Below are 19,278 nucleotides of genomic sequence, written 5' to 3'. Positions count from 1 at the left end.
GAAGAAGAAAAGAACAGAGTTTAGAGTCCCTAGGTCCGACGAACAAAAAGTCATCGAGGCAGTGCACTGTTGAATTGCTGCCTGTTTCGTGACGTACTACCCAGTCTAAGAAGGTACTGAAAAGCTCGAAGTAATGACAGGAAATGGAGCAGCCCTTTGGCAGGCACATGTCGAAATAAAAAAGCTGGTCCACCTTACAACCCAACAGATGGTAGCATTCAGGGTGCACGGGTAAAAGACGGAAAGCTGACGATGTCGGTTTTTGCCAGTAGGGCGCCGGGCCCCGCTGCGCGCACGAGCTCCACTGCTCTGTCAAACGAAGCGTAGGTTACCGACGAGTCTTCCGGGGGTATTGCGTCATTGACCGAATCGCCTTTTGGGTTAGAAAGGTGATGAATTAGCCGATATTTACCAGGTTCTATTTTGGGCACAATACCTAAAGGCGAGATTCTGAAATTTTTGAATGGTAATGATTGAAATGGGACTGCCATCCTGCCGAGTTCTACCTCTTTTGTGATTTTTTGCTGTAAAATCTCTGGGAACTCTCGGGCTGATTTAAGGTTTTTTGCCGATGTTGGCGTTCGGTTAAATTTAAAGGGGATGAAGAAACCGTACTTAAAACCGTCGTATAATTGCTGAGCAGCTTCTTTATTGGGATAAAGGCTTAGCCATGGGCCCATGGCGGCTACGCTCACCGGGGTTTTGCCTCGTAGCAGTTCCGCTTGCGAGGCGTGTACACCTTGATGCAGGGTGTCCGCCGCCGCAGGCTGAACAGTCAGTGTCTATATCTGCATGCCGCCTGGAAGCGACAGTTTCCGCCATTGAATAACATGCAGGCCCCTGGTCTCCGTACGACCACTGAGTTCTGGCCTGTGGCTGCTGAGAAACTAGTGGCCGATGATGAAAAGGGAGGGTGTTTTTGTGTAAGCATTAATCGTAGCCAGACATCTGTGGCTTTAACTCCCCATCCTAAATCTGGTTGCAGGGCTAGCCTCCTGCGGAACTCCTCGTCATAGCGCCTCCAAGCGACGCCACCATGAGACTTATAGGAGTTATATATTAAATCCATATATATGAATAACTCTGAGCAGCGTTCTGGATGTTTTTGGCCCATTATACATCCTAGGACAGTGAAGGCCTGCAGCCAGTTGTTCATTGTATGTGCTATTTTACCTCTGTTTCTATCGTATGACCACACGCCTGTCCTCCTCTCCTTATCCACTGACTGTTGGTCCGCTGATAACAGTGACCATATGTCTATATAGTCATTATTCCAGATCTTCTCTTTTTTCTCTAAGTCTATGTGTGTACCTAGCGGACTAATTCCGCAGAAAAATGCATCTTTATGTAGACTAACTGATTGAGGTATGTTCCTGGTGACGGTTTGACCATTGTGCTGATTAAAGTGGTCGACTAGAGCCCTGATGGCAGATGCCAGGTTGCTCTCTTCTGTGTTGTGTATGATATGTGGATTGGTTATGCGAGACTCACCGCTGTCTGTCACCAGTCGAGTGTCTCCTTGTGAAGGAGGTACCCCTGCGATATCCTGCTCCCGGCTGGAGGCCCGATCTGGCCCAGAAATGTTTTGGCCAATGGAACGTGGCTGGAATTCTGAATCGATGACAGAACTTCGATGCTGATGAGCCATGGTGGAAAGGGAAGGATCTTCTCGGATTAATGATGACGATGGAGCCCGTCGCAGCCGAAGGCTGCCGTGAGCTTTTGACGGCACTCCCTGCTGGCTATGCGTCTGACTGGAGGACGCAAGATGTTCGTCGCTACTCCTCCGGCTAGTAGTCTGGTTTGGAGATTCCGTGCGACGTCTACGGCTTGATGACCAAGAACGCCTGCTGCGGTGGCCCTCGGACACACCGGACTGCCCTGATGTGGAAGTTGACCTCCGTCTGGAGGAGTGCGACCTGTGGCGACTCCTGTTGTAGGTACACCTTCGCCTGCAACGGGAACAACGACAGCCAGAGGGACAGCGAGAAAGGTGGTAGTGGGAGGAATCCGCAGAGGATGGTGTGGAGGATCTGTGACGTATGTGGCTACGTTCGTGGTGGCCGGGTGTATGTTGTTTTGTAGGCTGTCGAGTAAGTGGTGTGGCGTTATTATTGCTTCCACTGTAGGTGTCTAATGGGGATGGTGTTCTGACTGCCAATGAAATAGTGTGCGACGCAGGTGTTTGTGACAGTGGTGGGGTTGGTGGCGTGTAGTGCGCTGCGTTTGTGCTTTGTGTAACACGTAGGTTTTGTTGCAGAGCGTCCTGAACGGTCGGGTTAGACCGGACAGCACGCTCTGCAGCAGTATGGCAGTTCTCACCCGAAATCCCAACGTTCCGCACGGGCGGCAGTGATGCGCCCGTAGGAGAGACGTGAGAGACCGGGCTTGGTAGAGGGATATTGCTGGACCTTTAAAGGGTTAAACTTTGCTGAGTGCTTCGCTGCCTGCCCTCAAGTGGATGTGGCAGCAGCCCAGTCCTTGATATAGCAGTGGAGGGGGCTGTGCTGGGCCGGACCCTGCTGGAACTTGCAAGGGTAAACTTTGCCGAGTGCTTCGTAAAGCAGTGGAGGGGGCTGTGCAGGGCCGGACGCTGGAGCACTGGTGACACAGGGTGGGCGGAGCCTGCGCCCGACTCTGATGATTGGCACCTATTAAAATACTAGAGATGGGCGTACTACTTGTGGGCTTCTGCTGTGATGCTGGGTGGAAGTGGGCGGAGCTTTGGGCCGACTCCGCCCACCGCTCTGCAGTAGACAAGGGGTGGGTGGTGAGGTAGGCGGGACGATGGAAGAGGAAGTGGGCGTGGCTTCATGCCTGTATAGGCGTCCAGAGCCTAATGATGGCATCCGGGCTTACTGGCCAGGGCATCCGCAGCAGCATTTCGGGGGCGACGGAGACCAGTGGCGACGCTACCACCGACATGAAGTCGCACTGGTGGGCGCGATGTGCGCTCAGAACGCCTGCCAGGTCTAGCCGGGTCTGGAGAGGATGAGGCCGGAGCAGTGGCAGTGGAGGCAGGAGCAGCCCCAGAAAAGCTGGGTGACTGCTGTGAAGAGCCCGATGCAGGGAGGAGAGGGCCAGCGGAGGAGACAGGTGGGGACAGGGCATGAAGGGATGCGGAGGCTGAGTGCTGTAAGGGCGGTGCTGGAGCTGGATGAGGGGGTGACGGAGAAGCTAAGGGTTCAGGGGGGGATTGGGCCCCGGGAGACAAAGGGGAGGCCGGGGCATGAAGGGAAAGTGAGACTGTATCCTGTGAAGGCATTGCTGTAGCTGGATGGGAGGATGGTTGTGAAGCCTGTTGGCCAGGGGAGGATTGGGCCCCGGGAGACAAAGGAGAGGTCTGCGGCAATAGGGGATCAGGAGAGGGCACAGGTGGGTGCGCATCCAGCTTGGATAAAAGGGCTATAATACATGGATCACCCACCTGTGCTGCTCTCTGCCGCAGGGCCTCCATGACTTCCTCAGACATGGCTTCAGGGGATTCCTGGCATCAGGGCACAAAAGCTTCTAGGTATCAGGTGGAGAGGAAAGAGAAAGACCCCCACTCCAGCACCTGAATTTAACCCGAGGGTGTGGCCGGACGCCCCTTCCTCTCTTTCCGTTGGTCAGTGGGGCGTCCTAAATCATGGCATTACCTGGGGGGGGAGTAGTGGGAGGGGAGGCACTGCACGAGTTCACTTATCATCAAATCCATGGGGGCTCTACAGTCAGAGACACTATCCTTATTCAGTACAGTGCCTGCCACACTTACTATACACTGATGCCTTTTATCAGATTAGATATATAATTTATTATGTTGTTCAGTTCAGTTTTATTTTTTGTCTAATTTAATTTATCATTATAATTTCTGTTTTTTTAATATTTTTTTTTTCTGTTGTAGCTGAGAAAGTGACCTCTCTTGGGAAAGACTGGCATCGACCCTGCCTGAGATGTGAACGTTGCTCGAAAACTCTAACTCCTGGTGGCCATGCTGAGGTGAGAAATATTCTTTATTTGTGCAGTATGCTTAGCCCAAACACGTTGAGACCCTTAAAGGGGTATTACCATCTCAGTATATTATATCTTATTGGTATGCTATTCCCCCAGCATACCTGAGAATGAAGGGGCCGCGGCGCTGTTGTAGTGCTGCGTCTTTTCGGTTTTGCCTTTGCACGGGTTTTTCCACTCCTTGCATATGTATGGAACCAGATGCAACTTACTGCTCCGCGTAAGGGAAAGGATCTCTGTGGCCTCTTCACTCTCAGAATTAGTGGGGATCCCAGAGGACTGACCCCCTGTTATAAAGTTATAGGAACATGCTATCACTTTGTAAGATAGACACACACTAGGAAGTGAGCTGTAACCATAAGAAAAGTGTTAATATCTTGGGAACGGCTGCAAATTTTAATAAGCATTAAATTGCAAAGTTGCTTGTTTTTCAAGCCCTATCCAATAATATCCTTCTATGAGGATGGGAATAGCCCCTGTAATTGTTTACCAGAATACATAGGGATTTTCCCTTCAGAAAAAGCGCTAGGCTGCGCCATCATTCCCTGATCATTGGGGATGGTCTAGATCGTAGGCAGAGAAAGATGTGTGGCTGTTGTCTAAGCTGATTCCACTTCTCTTTCATTTGCAGCATGCAGAGCTATTGCAATAAAATAATTATACGTATAGTTTAAAGATTTAAACCGTTTTTTTGTCCTGTAGAATGGGAAGTGATGACATCCCATTATTTGGTCACCTGACCCCTGAAGTCCCGTTCCATTCACCTGACTGCTTCAATTAGGCGACCCCAAAACGGAGCGCCATTGTTTCCTTTACTGCTGGAGACCAACAGAGCGGCCTGCGCTGGAGCCACAGGGGTTAGAAATGGGGACTATAGATCCTATAAAATAATCTCTTCCTTCTTAAAAAGAAAAATGAAAGTCTTCACCCACCTGGAGGGCAGTTCCTCGGCTCTAAATGACACCCAGTCTCCCCCATGGTTAAAGGGGTTGTCCGGGCATTTCACATAATCTCAGTGCATATCTGGGCTGCAGAATTATGACAATAAGTAATTTACTTTCTGTCACTAGTTTGCACGGTTTTATAGATATTCTGAACAGAACGTCCAAAGGGGGGGGGGTGTAATGGCATTGAAATGAGAGCTAGTCGTAACCTCCTACTCTACTCCAAACATGCCCTCTATAGCAACAACCCCACCCTCCATAGCTACAGGCCCTCCCCGTCCACATGAAGCAGCCCTCATCACACAGTAACAAATTCTTCCCCTCCAGCAGCCTCAGTGCAGAGAGCAGCTGCTCCTCCCCCAGACACACGCTGAACAGTGATCTATGGAAAGTGAAACTAGTGAGGAGGGAAAATCGTCCTGTATTCTGGGCCACTCCATGATTACAATACATAACTCATTATTAGTAATTCCTTCCCTCACTGTCCCAGGCTGCTGGCAGCAGTGAGGACAGACTGTGTGATGGCCAGTGATGGGGGTCTGCAGCTTCGAATCTGCACAGGGGATGGCAGTCACTGATGTAATCTGTTCTGTGACAAAGCCTCTGCTGCTGTGTGAATGAGACAGCTCTGTGTCACTGATGTCTGCACACAGCAGCAGATTTGGTGCAGTGTATGTGTGAGCACTGTGTCTCTAATGACACAAATACTGATGGGAGCAGCCTGTCCCAGAATACAGGACGATTCTTCATGTGGATGGGGAGGGCCTGTAGCTATGGAGGGTGGGGTTGTTGCTATAGAGGGCATGTTTGGAGTAGAGTAGGAGGTTACGACTAGTTCTCATTTCAATGCCATAACACACCCCGCCTGGGATGTTCTGTTCAGAATATCTTGAAAACCGTGCAAACTATTGACAGAAAGTAAATTACTTATTGTCATACTTCTGCAGCCCAGATATGTTCTGAGATTATGTGAAAAGCCCGGACAACCCCTTTAACTAAATCAAACTCTGACCACCACATGGTAATGAGACTTTGGCACAGCAATGGGACAAGGCATCTGATGTTTTTGACAAATAATCACGTATCTCACTGATAATCTGCCAAATAATATTGCAGGGCATAAAAGCTGCAGTCTGCTCTGTCCAGCACGCTCTGCGCATACTCTTCTCATATATCTTGACATCTGATATTAATGGTGGATAATAAAATGAGTGCTTCTCAGCTGCCGGCGTTGGCAGGGAAGTCCCATTTTACATATGGTCTATGATACGTTTTTTTTTTATATGCAGAAACGGCTGCTTTTGCTAAAAGTGCATTATGTCAGTCCTGAATATGCATGTGCACACTCATCAGGTACTAGACTACATTTAGGGAAGGCTTACAAAGCAACAATGGCGTCGTATGTGACTCTCCTACAAATCGTCTGTTTTCCATAAATGTTTAGAGTCACTCTGAGAATTATTGTCGCACCTGATTAATTTGGCAGAAAGGGGGCAACCGAGACACCTAGCTACTTGCCTGTTTTGCCATGTAGCATGGGGGTACATGGTGAATTTGGGTGCAACACAGGTCGCTCATATAATTGCTGTATGATGCCGCTACATTGCAGCACAAGGCATGCAAATGGGGTGGCATTGTGACCCGCAAGGAATTGCAGCAAGCAAGCTGCATTAAATGCAACAGAGAGCAGCATAATGTAGAGGCAGAGACCCTGATTCCTGTGGTGTCACGTATTAGGCTGCTTGTTGTAGTTTCAAGTCTGTGTTTTATTAGCAGGAGATTATCACTACAGGACTAGGTGCCTCGTGAGTCCTAGTCAACTGCTCTGTGTAACCACGCCCCCACCACTGATTGGTAGCACACTGACAATGTACACAAGAAAGTGCCAATCAGGAGTGTGAGGTGGGGTCATAAACAGCTCAGCATTCTGAGCTCTGCTACATCTACAGCAGACAAAACTGAACCGTGATTGTATCATAACTACAGCAAGCAGCCCAGTAAGTGACACATCCCTAGAATTACAGTCCCTGCCACTACATCATGCTGCTCTCAGATAACATAGCAAAAACCTGCTGTCAGATTCCCTTCAAACTATACCTCATTTTCTGATGATTTAAGAGTGCTTGGCTAGTAAGGCTACTGTGCATGTTTATTGGCTCCGTTTCTTGCCACCCTCACTTGACATGCCGGCTATGCTACCCATGAATAGTACCTGATCATACTGCAGGCTTTGCAGTTATTTATAATACTATGAGTACAATTACTATTTCTCCCCAACTTTGGCATTACCATTTCTATTAGTCTCAGCTGTGTTCCCTTTCTCTGAAACAATGGGCTACAGACGCCCTAGCCTTTCCGAATCCTTGTTTTTACATTAGTACGCAGTAGAGTACAGACAGGCGGCCTCCATAGACAATTAGTTTGTTGCCACCTTTCTATTCAATTGATTGATTGATCCGATTGCTGGGAAAACTGTAAATATATATTTTTAGCCAGTGGGTGACGGTGGTGCCACAGAGAGGTAAGCGAATCAATGCGTCTGTGCTTATTTTCCTCCTATGCATCCATGGATGGATGTGTCCTGCTCTGTAGTGCTGCACTCTCTCCACCGCGCCCAGGTCTATGTATAGCGCTATCCTCGTGTGACAAAAGGGGTCTGTCACCGACAAATATAAATACATCTGTCTGCATACCTGAAGGATTTTACATTCTTGTGCAGCAAGTGGCCTGATCCCTTATCTACTGCAGGGTGTATGTGGTCAGCTAGGAAAGATATGTCTTATCCATTACACACACACACGTGATAACGGAGCTCCAGCAATATTTGCTCCTTATCATATGACTTTCTTGTTTTATGCACAGTTGATTTCAATATTTAGTGATTAGTATATCTATAGGGGTACATGTCCTTACACGCACAAATATAGCCGCCCCTGGGATCTAAATTGGAGGACTGAGTAGTCCTTTGCAGTTCACTTGCAGAAGTAATCATTAGATTAGGGCATATGAATGACTTATGGCAGACCTGGTCCATCCAACAAATACATTAATTATTAGCCAAAAGTCTTAAGAAATGCTCAAGATGCAGTGCTGAGGATGCCCGCCGCACAGGTAAAGACTTTGCTAGCGGGCTTGATTGGACCCAAGCACCACAAATCTTTTTTCTCTACCCTGTTGGCCGCATTTAGTACTACATTTACCCAGTGCTGGCGTCTGCAAGAAAAATCAGCAGGTAGGAACTAAAGTCAGTTGCGCACAAAACACATCATTTCTTAAAACTCTCATTTCTGGTCTGAAACATCGGGATAAGCAAAGTTGTCGAGGGGAAAAAAAAAGCTTAAATCTGTCAGCAGCTTTTCACAATGGAATCTGAGAGCATTATGATGTAGAGGCAGAAAATCTGATTCCAGCAATGTGTCACTTACTGGGCTACTTGGTGCAGTTTTGATATAATCCCCGTTTTCTTTGCTGTGTATAACCCCGCCCACATCACTGATTGGCAGCTTCCTATGTATGCTGTAAGAAAGCTGCCAATCAGTGGTGGGAGCGGGGTTAAACAGATTAGCTGATTTGTCTGGCCCTTGAGACCTAAGGCCCCGTCACACTAAGCGACTTACCAGCGATCCCGACACCGATATCAAGGTGTCAGGATCGCTGGTAAATCGCTATGTGATCGCTGGTGAGCTGTCACACAGACAGCTTCACCAGCGATCAGCACAGCGATGCCGAGCGCCCGGCATCGCTGGCCATCCTGTAAAAAATAGAATCAAAATAAAAAATATATTTATTCTCATCTTCCGACGTCCCGTTCAGCCATCCCGCCTCTCTCCACGCTCCGGTCCCAGTGATCCTTTGCACGAATGACCGCGAGATGTCACAGTCTCGCGGGATAACAAAGTCTCGCGGTCATTCGTGCAAAGGATCACTGGGACCGGAGTGTGGAGAGAGGCGGGATGGCTGAACGCGACGTCGGAAGGTGAGAATAACTATATTTTTTATTTTTTTAATTATTTTTTACAACTGATCGCTGGTCTCCCGCCTGTCACACACAGCGATGCGTGCTGGCCAGCGGGAGACCAGCGACCAAAGAAATGTCCAGAGGTTTCTTCCAGCGATCAGCGATACCGGCAGGGGGGGCGCTCGCTGATCGCTGTCACACACAGCGATCTCGCTGGTGAGATCGCTGTTACGTCACAAAAGTTGTGACTCAGCAGCGATCTCGCTACCGAGATTGCTTAGTGAGACGGGGCCTCTAGTCCTGCAGTGATAATGTCCTGTTGATAAAACACTGAATGTTTTGAAACTAAAGCAAGCATCTGAGCAAGTGTCCTATGCCTGGAATCAGGCGCTCAGTCCCACCATCATGCTGCTCTCAGATTATATAGCAAAAGGCTGCTGACAGATTCATGAACCGCTTGTGCCATTTTTAAGCATTTGGTGGCAAAAAACGTGTTTTTGTTTTCCTATGTGTTCAGATATTTTTCCAGACTATTAAATGCTTTAAATATAGCTTGTTAGTCCGTGATCCCTGCCATTTTTATTCCTGTTGCTCTGCAAGCTCCGATATCCGTTCGTCTCCTGTTTCGTAAGCATTCTTGGCTTGGGTCGAGCATCCGCAGGTGATTTGGCGTCTTCGCGGTGTTGGACATTTCTAATACTGTGTAGATGAATAACAGGCAATATTGTCACAAGCTCCTTGAATTACCCCCCAGGCCATAACAGATCTTATTGTTCTAGGAGTCCGTGGTGTTGAATGTCTTCTATGATTAATTCATGCAGTGTTGTTTCTGGATTCCTTTACAGCAGCTCATCCGCTCCATTATCTCGTTACCTCCGCATAAGCCATCAAACGTTTATATCGTTTGTCCGCACCTTATAATAGGCTTTCCTTTTTCTTGATCTGCACATGAAGATAATAAGATGTTTCGATCTTTTGTAAGAAACATGTTCAGCAAAATTTGCAGCAGTTACCAGCAGGTGGCGCTACGAGTCTGCGCTTATGCTGTATCATGTATACGGTATTATAAACCGGCATCTTCAGATTTTATATTGTCGTTGTACATATGGGGTCTTAGGGGGCCGATTCTTCAAGCATTAGACCTAAGGTTGCAAATTTTGGCACAGCAGAAAGATGCTCACCTCTTGGCAATTTTACATCCGCTCCAGCAACTTCTTAAAAAATGGGCACAGCCCTAAAAGTGTCGAGTATCTCCATGTTGGGTTGTACATTGGTATGGCTCCATTTAGAAGAAAGCATACACAAGTCTGTACACTTACGGGTCAGCTATTAATAGTGCTGGGTGTACATGGACGACATTTTTCTGGCATAAACTGAACTTCAAAAAGTCCCATAAAGGGCCATAGTCATCAACTTTTAGGCAGTTATTACAGGGGTTTTCCATTTAAGAAAAGAAGCAAACTGGATTTTACTCACTCTCCCCGGGTCCAGTGCTGATTTTCCGCTGCTCCTTGTTATTGTCTGCAGCGATTGCAGTGCCGCAGCCAATCAGTGAGCCCAGCAGCCCATGTCGCTGACTCGAGCACATTAGTTAATCTGTAACAAAATTCTGGAAAACCCATTTATGTTTTAATATATTTGGATGGTGGTTCTGGAAACAACTGTTGAAAGGCTCCAAATCAAGCCATACATAATCATTTTTCTGCCCTTGGACCCATTTATGGCAAGGTATTGAGCACTTTCCATGACTTAAAGGGGTTGTCCTGGCTTAATAAAAAAACTTTATTGATGGATGGAATGTATGTAGGTAAAAATGACAAATGGAGCCATAGTCTCCATTTATGGATCCAACACAGAGCGCTTGAGAAGAAATGACATTACTGTTCTATCACAGGACCGATGTGAGGAGAACAGACCATCACTGGATGTTTCCCTTACCTGACCGCTGCAACCGATCAGTGATTAGTAACTCTGCGATAGAGGAATCTACAGTAGATGTAAATTTCACAGTCACATTAATAATTGTCTCTGCTTTTACAGCATGATGGGCAGCCCTATTGTCACAAGCCGTGCTACGGAATCCTTTTTGGACCAAAGGGTAAGTCTGCAAAAGACAGAAGACTTAATGGAATATGCCACAAAACACATTTTCATTGCAGCTCTGTATGAAAACAAAGGAAAAGATCAACACTCCTATGTTAATAAATTAATGTGCACATACACGGTGACCAAAATACATACATATATAGGTTATTTTGATCAAAACTGTACAAACAAATAACTAACATTTTTAATGTGTGCTGCAATAGAAGAATATGTGCTCTTTGGTTGTCCTAATTTCGTACCACAGACACTTTGTTGCAGGGGGAGCTGCCATTCAGACATGGACGGATACTTTTTTAGTCTTTGTGGATATTTGAGAAAGTGAAAGCGATGATGAATAAAGCAAGACGAGTTTCCAGGGAAGAGCGAGGAGACATCTGTTAGTGAGAGCATACTTCAGTTACACTTCACGGCTACTTAGATGTACACATGTGTACTTAGCTTACAGCGGGACCTTCCTTTCTAGTCGGAAAACTTCTTTCCGTTTCATATGTTAAAAGCATCTTGATGATAAATGTTTTCTCACCCCCGAAAAATACAGTGAGCAGAGAAATTCAATGGGACAAGAAATGAGACGTCTCGTATATACATAGGCAATGGGTGTACATTCCTAGTGGGGGTCAGAACTGCTTCCTGAATGATAGTGGCTGAGGTACGTTAATAGCCTGCAATATATCTAGCCGGTATCCTACTAGGGCATTCTAAGGGGTTGGAGCATATCTTTGGTGTAGGTGATAATTTGGGGTCCCATCTATTTCAAGAATGGGGCTCTGGAGTGCTCTGTTTGGATGAAGCTATTAATTCTTCTTTATGGGACTGCAAGAAATACCTGAACGTTGTACGCAGTTATCTCCGGCAGTTTTGTAGATGGTGATTAGAGCGATGGCATTCCAATAGAGCACTCTAGAACCCTGATCTTGGGACTGAGAGTAGTTAGTTCCAGCAATCAGCCAGTTTTATCCTCTAGATTAGTGACCATTTTCTGTCAGTCATAGTCCTTTTATGGAGGAAAGCTTGTTATATCGAATCGTCCTCAATTAGAATGGGTAGCCAGAGTATCTGTGTCACTGAAGGAACACGTATCCTCCTGCTTTATTGCATATTAATAATAGGCGCAACATAATGCCTCACTTCTCCTGTGGTGGCACAGTTGGATAATGAACGAGGACTTGACACCAGTTCAAAAGTAACCAGAATTTTCTCTTATTTAGTTCCTGAATCACACACACCCCCTATTTTTCCACTTTTTTTTTTTTTTTTTTAAATCGGCTGTACGGTTTTAGAGATCTGGGCTCTTAGGATCCTTGGGGGGGGGGGGGGGTGTGTCTTTAGGCTGCTTTGCATTTTTACTCTGTGGGCCTCATTGATAACGACCATAAAAAATAGTACTAATTAAAAAGGACCATATCTCCTGAACCATTTGGTGGATTGAATGAAAAACAAAAAACTGAATACTCTGCAACATCAGGAATAAAATAAGATAAAAACTGGACTCTTTTGACCTGGTGACAGGTCCTCTTTAAGCACCTTGATCTTTTGAGGTCCCAGTAGCAGAATACTGGACGACAACAACACTTATTTTTGCGGGAACTTTGATACTGTAAGGCCAGTTTCACATTTGCGCTTCAGGCCGCCGCTAAGCCCCGCCGCCTGCCGCGCCTCCGCCGGTAGCTCCGCCTCTGGGCGCATGACGCTGCATGCGTCATGCGTCCCCTATCTTTATCACTGAGGACGCAGGCCATGCGCAGTATGCGTTTGGCGGCGCCTGCGTCCTTTTGACGGTGCGCCGAGCGCAACCAAATTGCAACAGGTTGCGTTTGGCGCTGGTCGGCGCACCGTCAAAAGGACGCAGGCGCCGCAAAAACGCATACTTTGCACGGCCTGCGTCCTCAGTGATAAAGATAGGGGACGCATGCAGCGTCATGCGCCCGGAGGCGGAGCTACCGGCGGAGGCATGGCAGGGGCGGGGCTTAGCGGCGGCCGTGCGCAGGCTGTCACTGCGCCCTGAAGCGCAAATGTGAAACCGGCCTAAAAGATTAAATTTAGTTTTATTGCCAGCACAGTTTTTAATTAGTCACATCAGTCCTTGTCCTCATTGGGGTTCACACGTCTGTGTGGGAAGAAACTGGAATACCCAGAAGGAACCTAGGAGGAGAACGTGGAAGCCCCATGTAGATGTTGTCCTTGGTCATATTTGAAACTCAGGACCACAGTCCATGGCCAATAGCCATTCCATGGCAGACCTTCATTACACTGATTGATCACCACCATGAGTACCAAGGGTTGGGAAAGAGCTTACCTGTTGGAATGCAGAACTTGGCTTATACCAAACATATCGCATTTCATTAAAGGGGTTGTTTAGTACTCAACAATCTTATTATTGACTCCCCCGGGTGCTTTACTTGACCTCCCCGGCTGGCAGCGCATCTCTTTCAGCCTTGTGTCCCCCGTCGCTCTCTGGACGTTAAGAATGTCACGTGACTTCTGCGTCCAATCAGTGGCCGCTACCAGCTGCAGATTACACTATTTGATTTTTCCACTCATATGCATTTGTGAAGGCTGCAGCCAATCCACTATGATGGATTGGCTGCAGCACTTATGGGAAGTTGTTTATGTTCAGAGACTGGTGGGGGGACACAGGGCTGAAACAAGTACCGTGTTGCCAGTCCAAGCGGTAAGAATAGCACCCTGGGGCCATTATTTCGAGCTTGTCCTTTAGTGAACAACCCCTGTAAGGGTATGAGAACATGTTGCGGATTCTACTGCAGATTTTTAGGCGCGGATTTTCCTAAATCCGTAGGTAAAATGACCTGCGTTTTACCTGCGGATTTAGTGCAGATTTCCTGCGGATTTTCTGCAATTTTTGTGCGGATTTCCCCTGCGTTTTTACACCTCTGGATTCCTATAATGGAAGAGGTGTAAAAACGTAGCGGAATCCTCACAAAGAATTGACATGCTGCGGATTTAAACCCGCAGCAAATCTGCACGGAATAATCCGCAGCATGTGCACAGAGTTTTTTATTTTACATTGAAAAAATTGGTACTGTACAACGCAGCAGAATCTGCTGCAGATCCGCAGGGCCAAATCTGCTGCGGATCCGCAGCAGAATCTACAACGTGTGCACATACCCTAAGGATTGTTGGACTGTCAACCTCATGAACACTGGGCCAACCAGAATTTCCTGGAAAGATGGACAGATACTAAGGAGTAACAATTTGTTTTGCATTTCCAGGTGTGAACACTGGAGGAGTCGGAAGTTACATCTACGATAAAGATCCCGAGACAAAGGATCAACCCTAAGAACACGTCCCCCTCTTTCAGCTGCTATGGACTCCTCTCCCACCACTTGTACCACTTTTAGCTGATAACACTATAAAGCTGACGATCACGGGAAGATGTACTGTAGATAAAAAACCCTTAGAGCAGCTTCAATGGCAGAGTGCACTCCTGACAATTCTGTATTTTGTACCGAGCATTATTTGCCTACATGATTGATTTACTGGTGTGACGATGGAAGGCATGAAGTCTTGTGCTATGTGTATGGGGGTCTATGTGCTACTACTATATTCTATGTTTTATTTGTCCTTTTCAGTTCAGCTATAAGGGATGTTTTTGATATTAGATATATAGAAGAACACGTTTCTGCTTTCGTCATAGACCCTGGGATTAATCCTGGTGAATGACAAAACCTTAAAGGGAATCTCTAACCGGGTTAGATCTTTGGCTTGGACACTACAGCTAAATTAGTAGGTTGTTATTGTGTCCACTAAACCCCAAGTTACTATAATGGGGTGAGAATAACTCTATATATGTTAGTGATATAACAATATAACACTTGTGCTTTCAGCCAGTCAGATGTGCCAAGAGAGATCATGTGACTCCGGGACTACTTCCTGCTTCCAAGGAGTGCTTAGTCCTGGACTGTGTCAGTATTATAGAGTCCATAGAACAAAAGGGAAGTGCAGTAGAGAAGTAGATTGTCATCGTTTTCTTTTAGGAATCTTTACCCAGTTTACCCTATTAAGCATCTACAATTTATTAGGTATCATGAAGGGAGGATATTCTGTCGGCTAAACAAAATTTTGGAAAGAAAAAAAAACTTATATTTCAACCAGTTGAAAGGTCATCTAAATTGCACTGTGTGAACAGCAGCTAAATGTAACAAAAATTGACTCTTTTTCTGTGAAATGTTTTGTTTCTTTTTATTTTGGGTTTAAGTTTTTAGTCAAAATCTGAAATTACCTTTAAATAATTTCACTGGATTTCATTCACAAAAAGAGTCAGTTGAAGGCCAGTGAATTTTTTTTTTCCAACAGCAGCCACCGCAAAATACGCAATAACAATCTGCTCTGTTTATCCTTTTTTAACTCATCATTTTTGTAATGTGTTTTTTTTATAGTGCAGAAACGTTGCAATTCCACTCTGAGAATTTACATGTGTTTTTTTTAGGCTCCCCATAGAAGTCTATGTAGACAAAAAAACTTCTCATGAAATCACATCCACTTTTCTCAAACTGTGAAATGCAGCAGGTTGTTTGCACCCACAAAAAACACAATGTTTATGCCACGTTGGAACATGGACTAAGTTAATTTTTATTTATAGGGATCTACCTGGGTCTGAACTCTTGTAAAATCTTAATAAGTAGTAATTTACTTTAAAAAAAAAAAAAAAAAATCCGATAGTAGTGCATTGACATGAGCACCAGTTATATATGACTTCCATGGCTGTTATTACATGACTGTTGGGTTCCTGTAGTCTGGAACATGTAGTTTTCCCCCTCATCCTCCCAGCTCTGATTATGGGATCACTCCCCAGATTCCTAGGTTACCAGTGGCTCCTAGACTAATACAGATTGGAGCAGAAGCAAAACCCAAGGTGGCAGATTTAATGGGCAGATTGACACTACTTCTCATCTTTACATCCATTCTTGATTTTGTCATTGATATACATTATATCTCAGGTATTTATATTATTTCCAAAGGATATGGCACCAATGTCTGATGGATGTGGGTCCTAGAGCTGGTGCAAATCAATATGAGTAAGGAAGAGATTCGCAAATCCTCCTATCCAGTAGCCAGAGACTACTGAACTAGCCGACAGGCCTAAGTCTCACGAATCGATCTGCGCATCTATTTCAGCTATCTTTGTTTGGTGCGATTTGATTCACACGTCCCAGTCCATTGGCAACGATAGAAGTCAGTAGTCTCTGGATGGGAACAGGAGAACCGCCTCTTGACAGCATCTGCTTCCGTTGCTCTTCTTTTGAATCACCAGCCATCGGGATGTCATCATCTAACAAGTTTCAAGATTGAAATGTGTTGTGGACAACGTTGGATTAGAGGCTTTTCTCCCGCTCCTGTCTAGTGGCCATAGACTACTATCATTGCCAACAGACTGGGACATGCAAATCAATTTGTACCAAACTAGATGTTTCCCATTTCACACTTCGAAGAATGGATAGGTAGCTGCTAGAGGTGGGTGAATCAATTCATGGGACTCTAGTCCATCATCAGTAGTCGCTGGACGGGACCCTCGAAAATCTCTTATCTTCTGGAAAATGCGCAACTCTTTATTAGCAGAGTTGGCATGTCACGCTGCAATGATTAGGTCGCCCCACACCGACTAATCAAAAGCCACCCCAAGAATCTCGGAAGGTAAGAGATTTGCGAACCTTGTCCATAGACGTGAGACTACTGACCTGGCTGATGGCTCGGAGTTATGTGATTCGATCTGTCTGTCTCTAGTTGCTACCTCTCCATTCTTCAAACTTTGATATGAAATAGAGATCATCGAGTTTAGTGTGAATCGATGCGCAGATCCTAGTCTATCGGTCACAATATTTAGCAATTTTTGCTAACTTTGCATATGATGCCTATAAGTGAAGAACAAAACTCTTCAAGATTTTGACCTGAAGAAAGTATGGACTACTTTGCATACATTAGTTCTAACCTCTTCTTATGACATCTCCTTTTGTCTCTGTCTCATATATACTGGAAAGATCTCTAATAAGGTGCAAACAAGTCCGGATTATGTAATGATTGCTCTATGTATCATCTCTACCAAAAATGGAACAAAGGTCCAAAATATATTCCGGAAATTTCCCTGTATTGTATTCCAAATACTGGACGTTGTATTACTTTTCGCCAACTTTGCATTTATCCTAGAAGTATATTACAGAAATAATGCAGTATTAATGATATTGTAAACACGCCTTTTTCTGCATGCCTTTTTATCCTGCTGAAATAAATTATGGCAATGAACATGGTGTTCGCTCTTGTGTTTTTGGTAATACAAAGCACTGAGAATATGATGTGATGGACCCCTGAGTTTGCCACATATAAGGTCTGATTCTTTATTGTATTTGCATCTATTTTTTTGTCTAGTTTTTTTCTTCATTTATGTCTGTTTTTGTTTTACGCCAAATTCTTCTTTTAACCCCTTGCTTACGCATCATATACAGACTCCCTGACTTTAATGCAGGCTCAGTATCTGAGCCATTCGTCTTTGCCGGCAGATGATGGCTGGAATATTCAGCCATCATCTGCCTTTAACAGCTGTGCATGTCTAACTGTGACAGCAGTAATTACCATTTGCATCCCAGGGGGCTTGTACTGTTCTAAATGCTCATTGGCAAGGTGCCAACGAGTTGCTGTGTTAGCAAAAAGGATTAACAAATGACGTGGTCGCCCTTCTCGTGCATGGCAGAGTGTGACATATCAATAGAAAACCCTGGCACAATAACTTCATTATAAGCTTCAGCAAGTGTCCAGGGTTGCGGAGTGGTGTTGGAAGAAAACACATTCGCAAGATGATTTGGCTGCATTCAAACCAGCAACACTTGCTTTCATATCTGCCCTCACCTCTACCAAACAGGCCTACTTCACGACCCTCGTATCTTTCGTATCTTTCCTATCCTACAACCCCAAACAGTTATTCAACATTTTTAACTCCCTCCTCTGCCCCCTTCAATATCCCTCATCTCTGTTGAGGACTTTGCCGCACACTTCAAAATAAGATAGACCAAGCAAGGCAAGTTTTTATTGTTCAACCACCACAACCCCTTTGTATACCAGACCAATGCCCTTCCCCCAATGCCCTAACCTCCTACTCCAATATCACTGAAGGGAAGCTTAATCATCTCCTCTCCAAATCACACCTCAATACTTGTGCACTTATCTTCATCCCATCTCATCCCCAACCTCACCAGCACACTTATCCCATCCCCAACCCATCTCTTCAGCCCATCACTAACTTCTGGTACCTTCCCTTTTGCTTTCAAACATGTCACAATCACACATATCCTTAAAAAGCAGTCTCTCGACCCAACCGCTATGTCCAACTATCGCCCCATATCGCTGCTCCCATTTGCTTCCAAACTCCTGGAGCAGCACGTCCACGCTGAACTTTCCTCCCACCTCCTCATCTATCTTGCCCTTTCACCATCTACAATCTGGTTTCCGTCCCCATCATTCCACTGACACTGTCTTGACCAAAATTACGAACGACCTACTTACTGCCAAAGCTAACAAACAATTCTCCATACTCCTTCCAGACCTGTCCTCTGCCTTTGACATGGTTGACCACTGCCTCCTACTACAGATCCTCTCTTCTTTTGGCATCAAAGACTTTGCCCTATCCTTGATCTTTTCATACCTTTCCAACCGCACATTCAGCGTCTCCTGTTGTGAGTTCATTTTTCCCTTCACCATTGAGGTCTGATGAACTCCCTCCTCTGGTGAAGGAAGGTAGTGAGACTGATTACCAAACACCTGGGCAGCTAGATGATAACTGGGTGGCTGGAATTGAGGACTGGATATAAGGCTGCCGACGCCCTTCTTCCTGGCTGGTGATTTTCCTGCTGGCTTCTTGGAGATCAGTCTGATTCCTGCGTCTCAAAGCTAAGTTTTTCTGCTCTGCTTTGTACTCTTCAGTTTTGTTTTTGTTTTGCCTTGTTTTTTTGGGAGTTCTGCCATCCCCGGCGGGGGTGAGCTGAATTCCATTTTTGTCTCTGATCTGTTGATCTTTTTCACTGTCTTCAGAATATACCTGAGTGCTGATATAGTCTTTTGAAGCCTAGCGACTTCAGGGCCTGTTTTTCCTATCAGTCGGTTGGCTCATTTTGATAGGGTTTTTGCGGATGGCAGACAGCAGCTTTCCTATCCTGTCCTATGTAGTTAGCTTGGGCCCCATCATTTGCTCAACCTATCTTTCTATCTGTGTTAGTGTTTTCATCTTGCTTCACCATCATTATATGTTGGGGGCTGCCTATTGCTTTGGGATCT

General features: G+C 45.6%; 1 protein-coding gene across 1 annotated transcript in view; it reads left to right on the top strand.

Annotated features, from left to right (window-relative positions):
• LOC141082823 (cysteine-rich protein 2-like) overlaps positions 1-17,256 on the top strand; it is a 93,105-nt gene extending 75,849 nt beyond the window's left edge. The window contains exons 6-8 of the mRNA XM_073566793.1: positions 3,884-3,978; positions 10,933-10,990; positions 14,229-17,256. Of these exons, the coding sequence (XP_073422894.1) occupies positions 3,884-3,978; positions 10,933-10,990; positions 14,229-14,296 (221 nt within the window). The 3' untranslated portion in view covers positions 14,297-17,256. The remainder of the gene's footprint in view (positions 1-3,883; positions 3,979-10,932; positions 10,991-14,228) is intronic.
• Positions 17,257-19,278: the final 2,022 nt, after the last annotated feature.

The sequence above is a fragment of the Dendrobates tinctorius genome, unplaced genomic scaffold (genome assembly GCF_039654945.1).
Source record: "Dendrobates tinctorius isolate UK_male_01 unplaced genomic scaffold, ASM3965494v1 ptg000019l, whole genome shotgun sequence".
NCBI classification, from domain to species: Eukaryota; Metazoa; Chordata; class Amphibia; order Anura; family Dendrobatidae; genus Dendrobates; species Dendrobates tinctorius.
The sequence above is the reverse complement of the archived record's forward strand: the minus strand, read 5'-3'. Positions and strand labels throughout refer to the sequence as shown.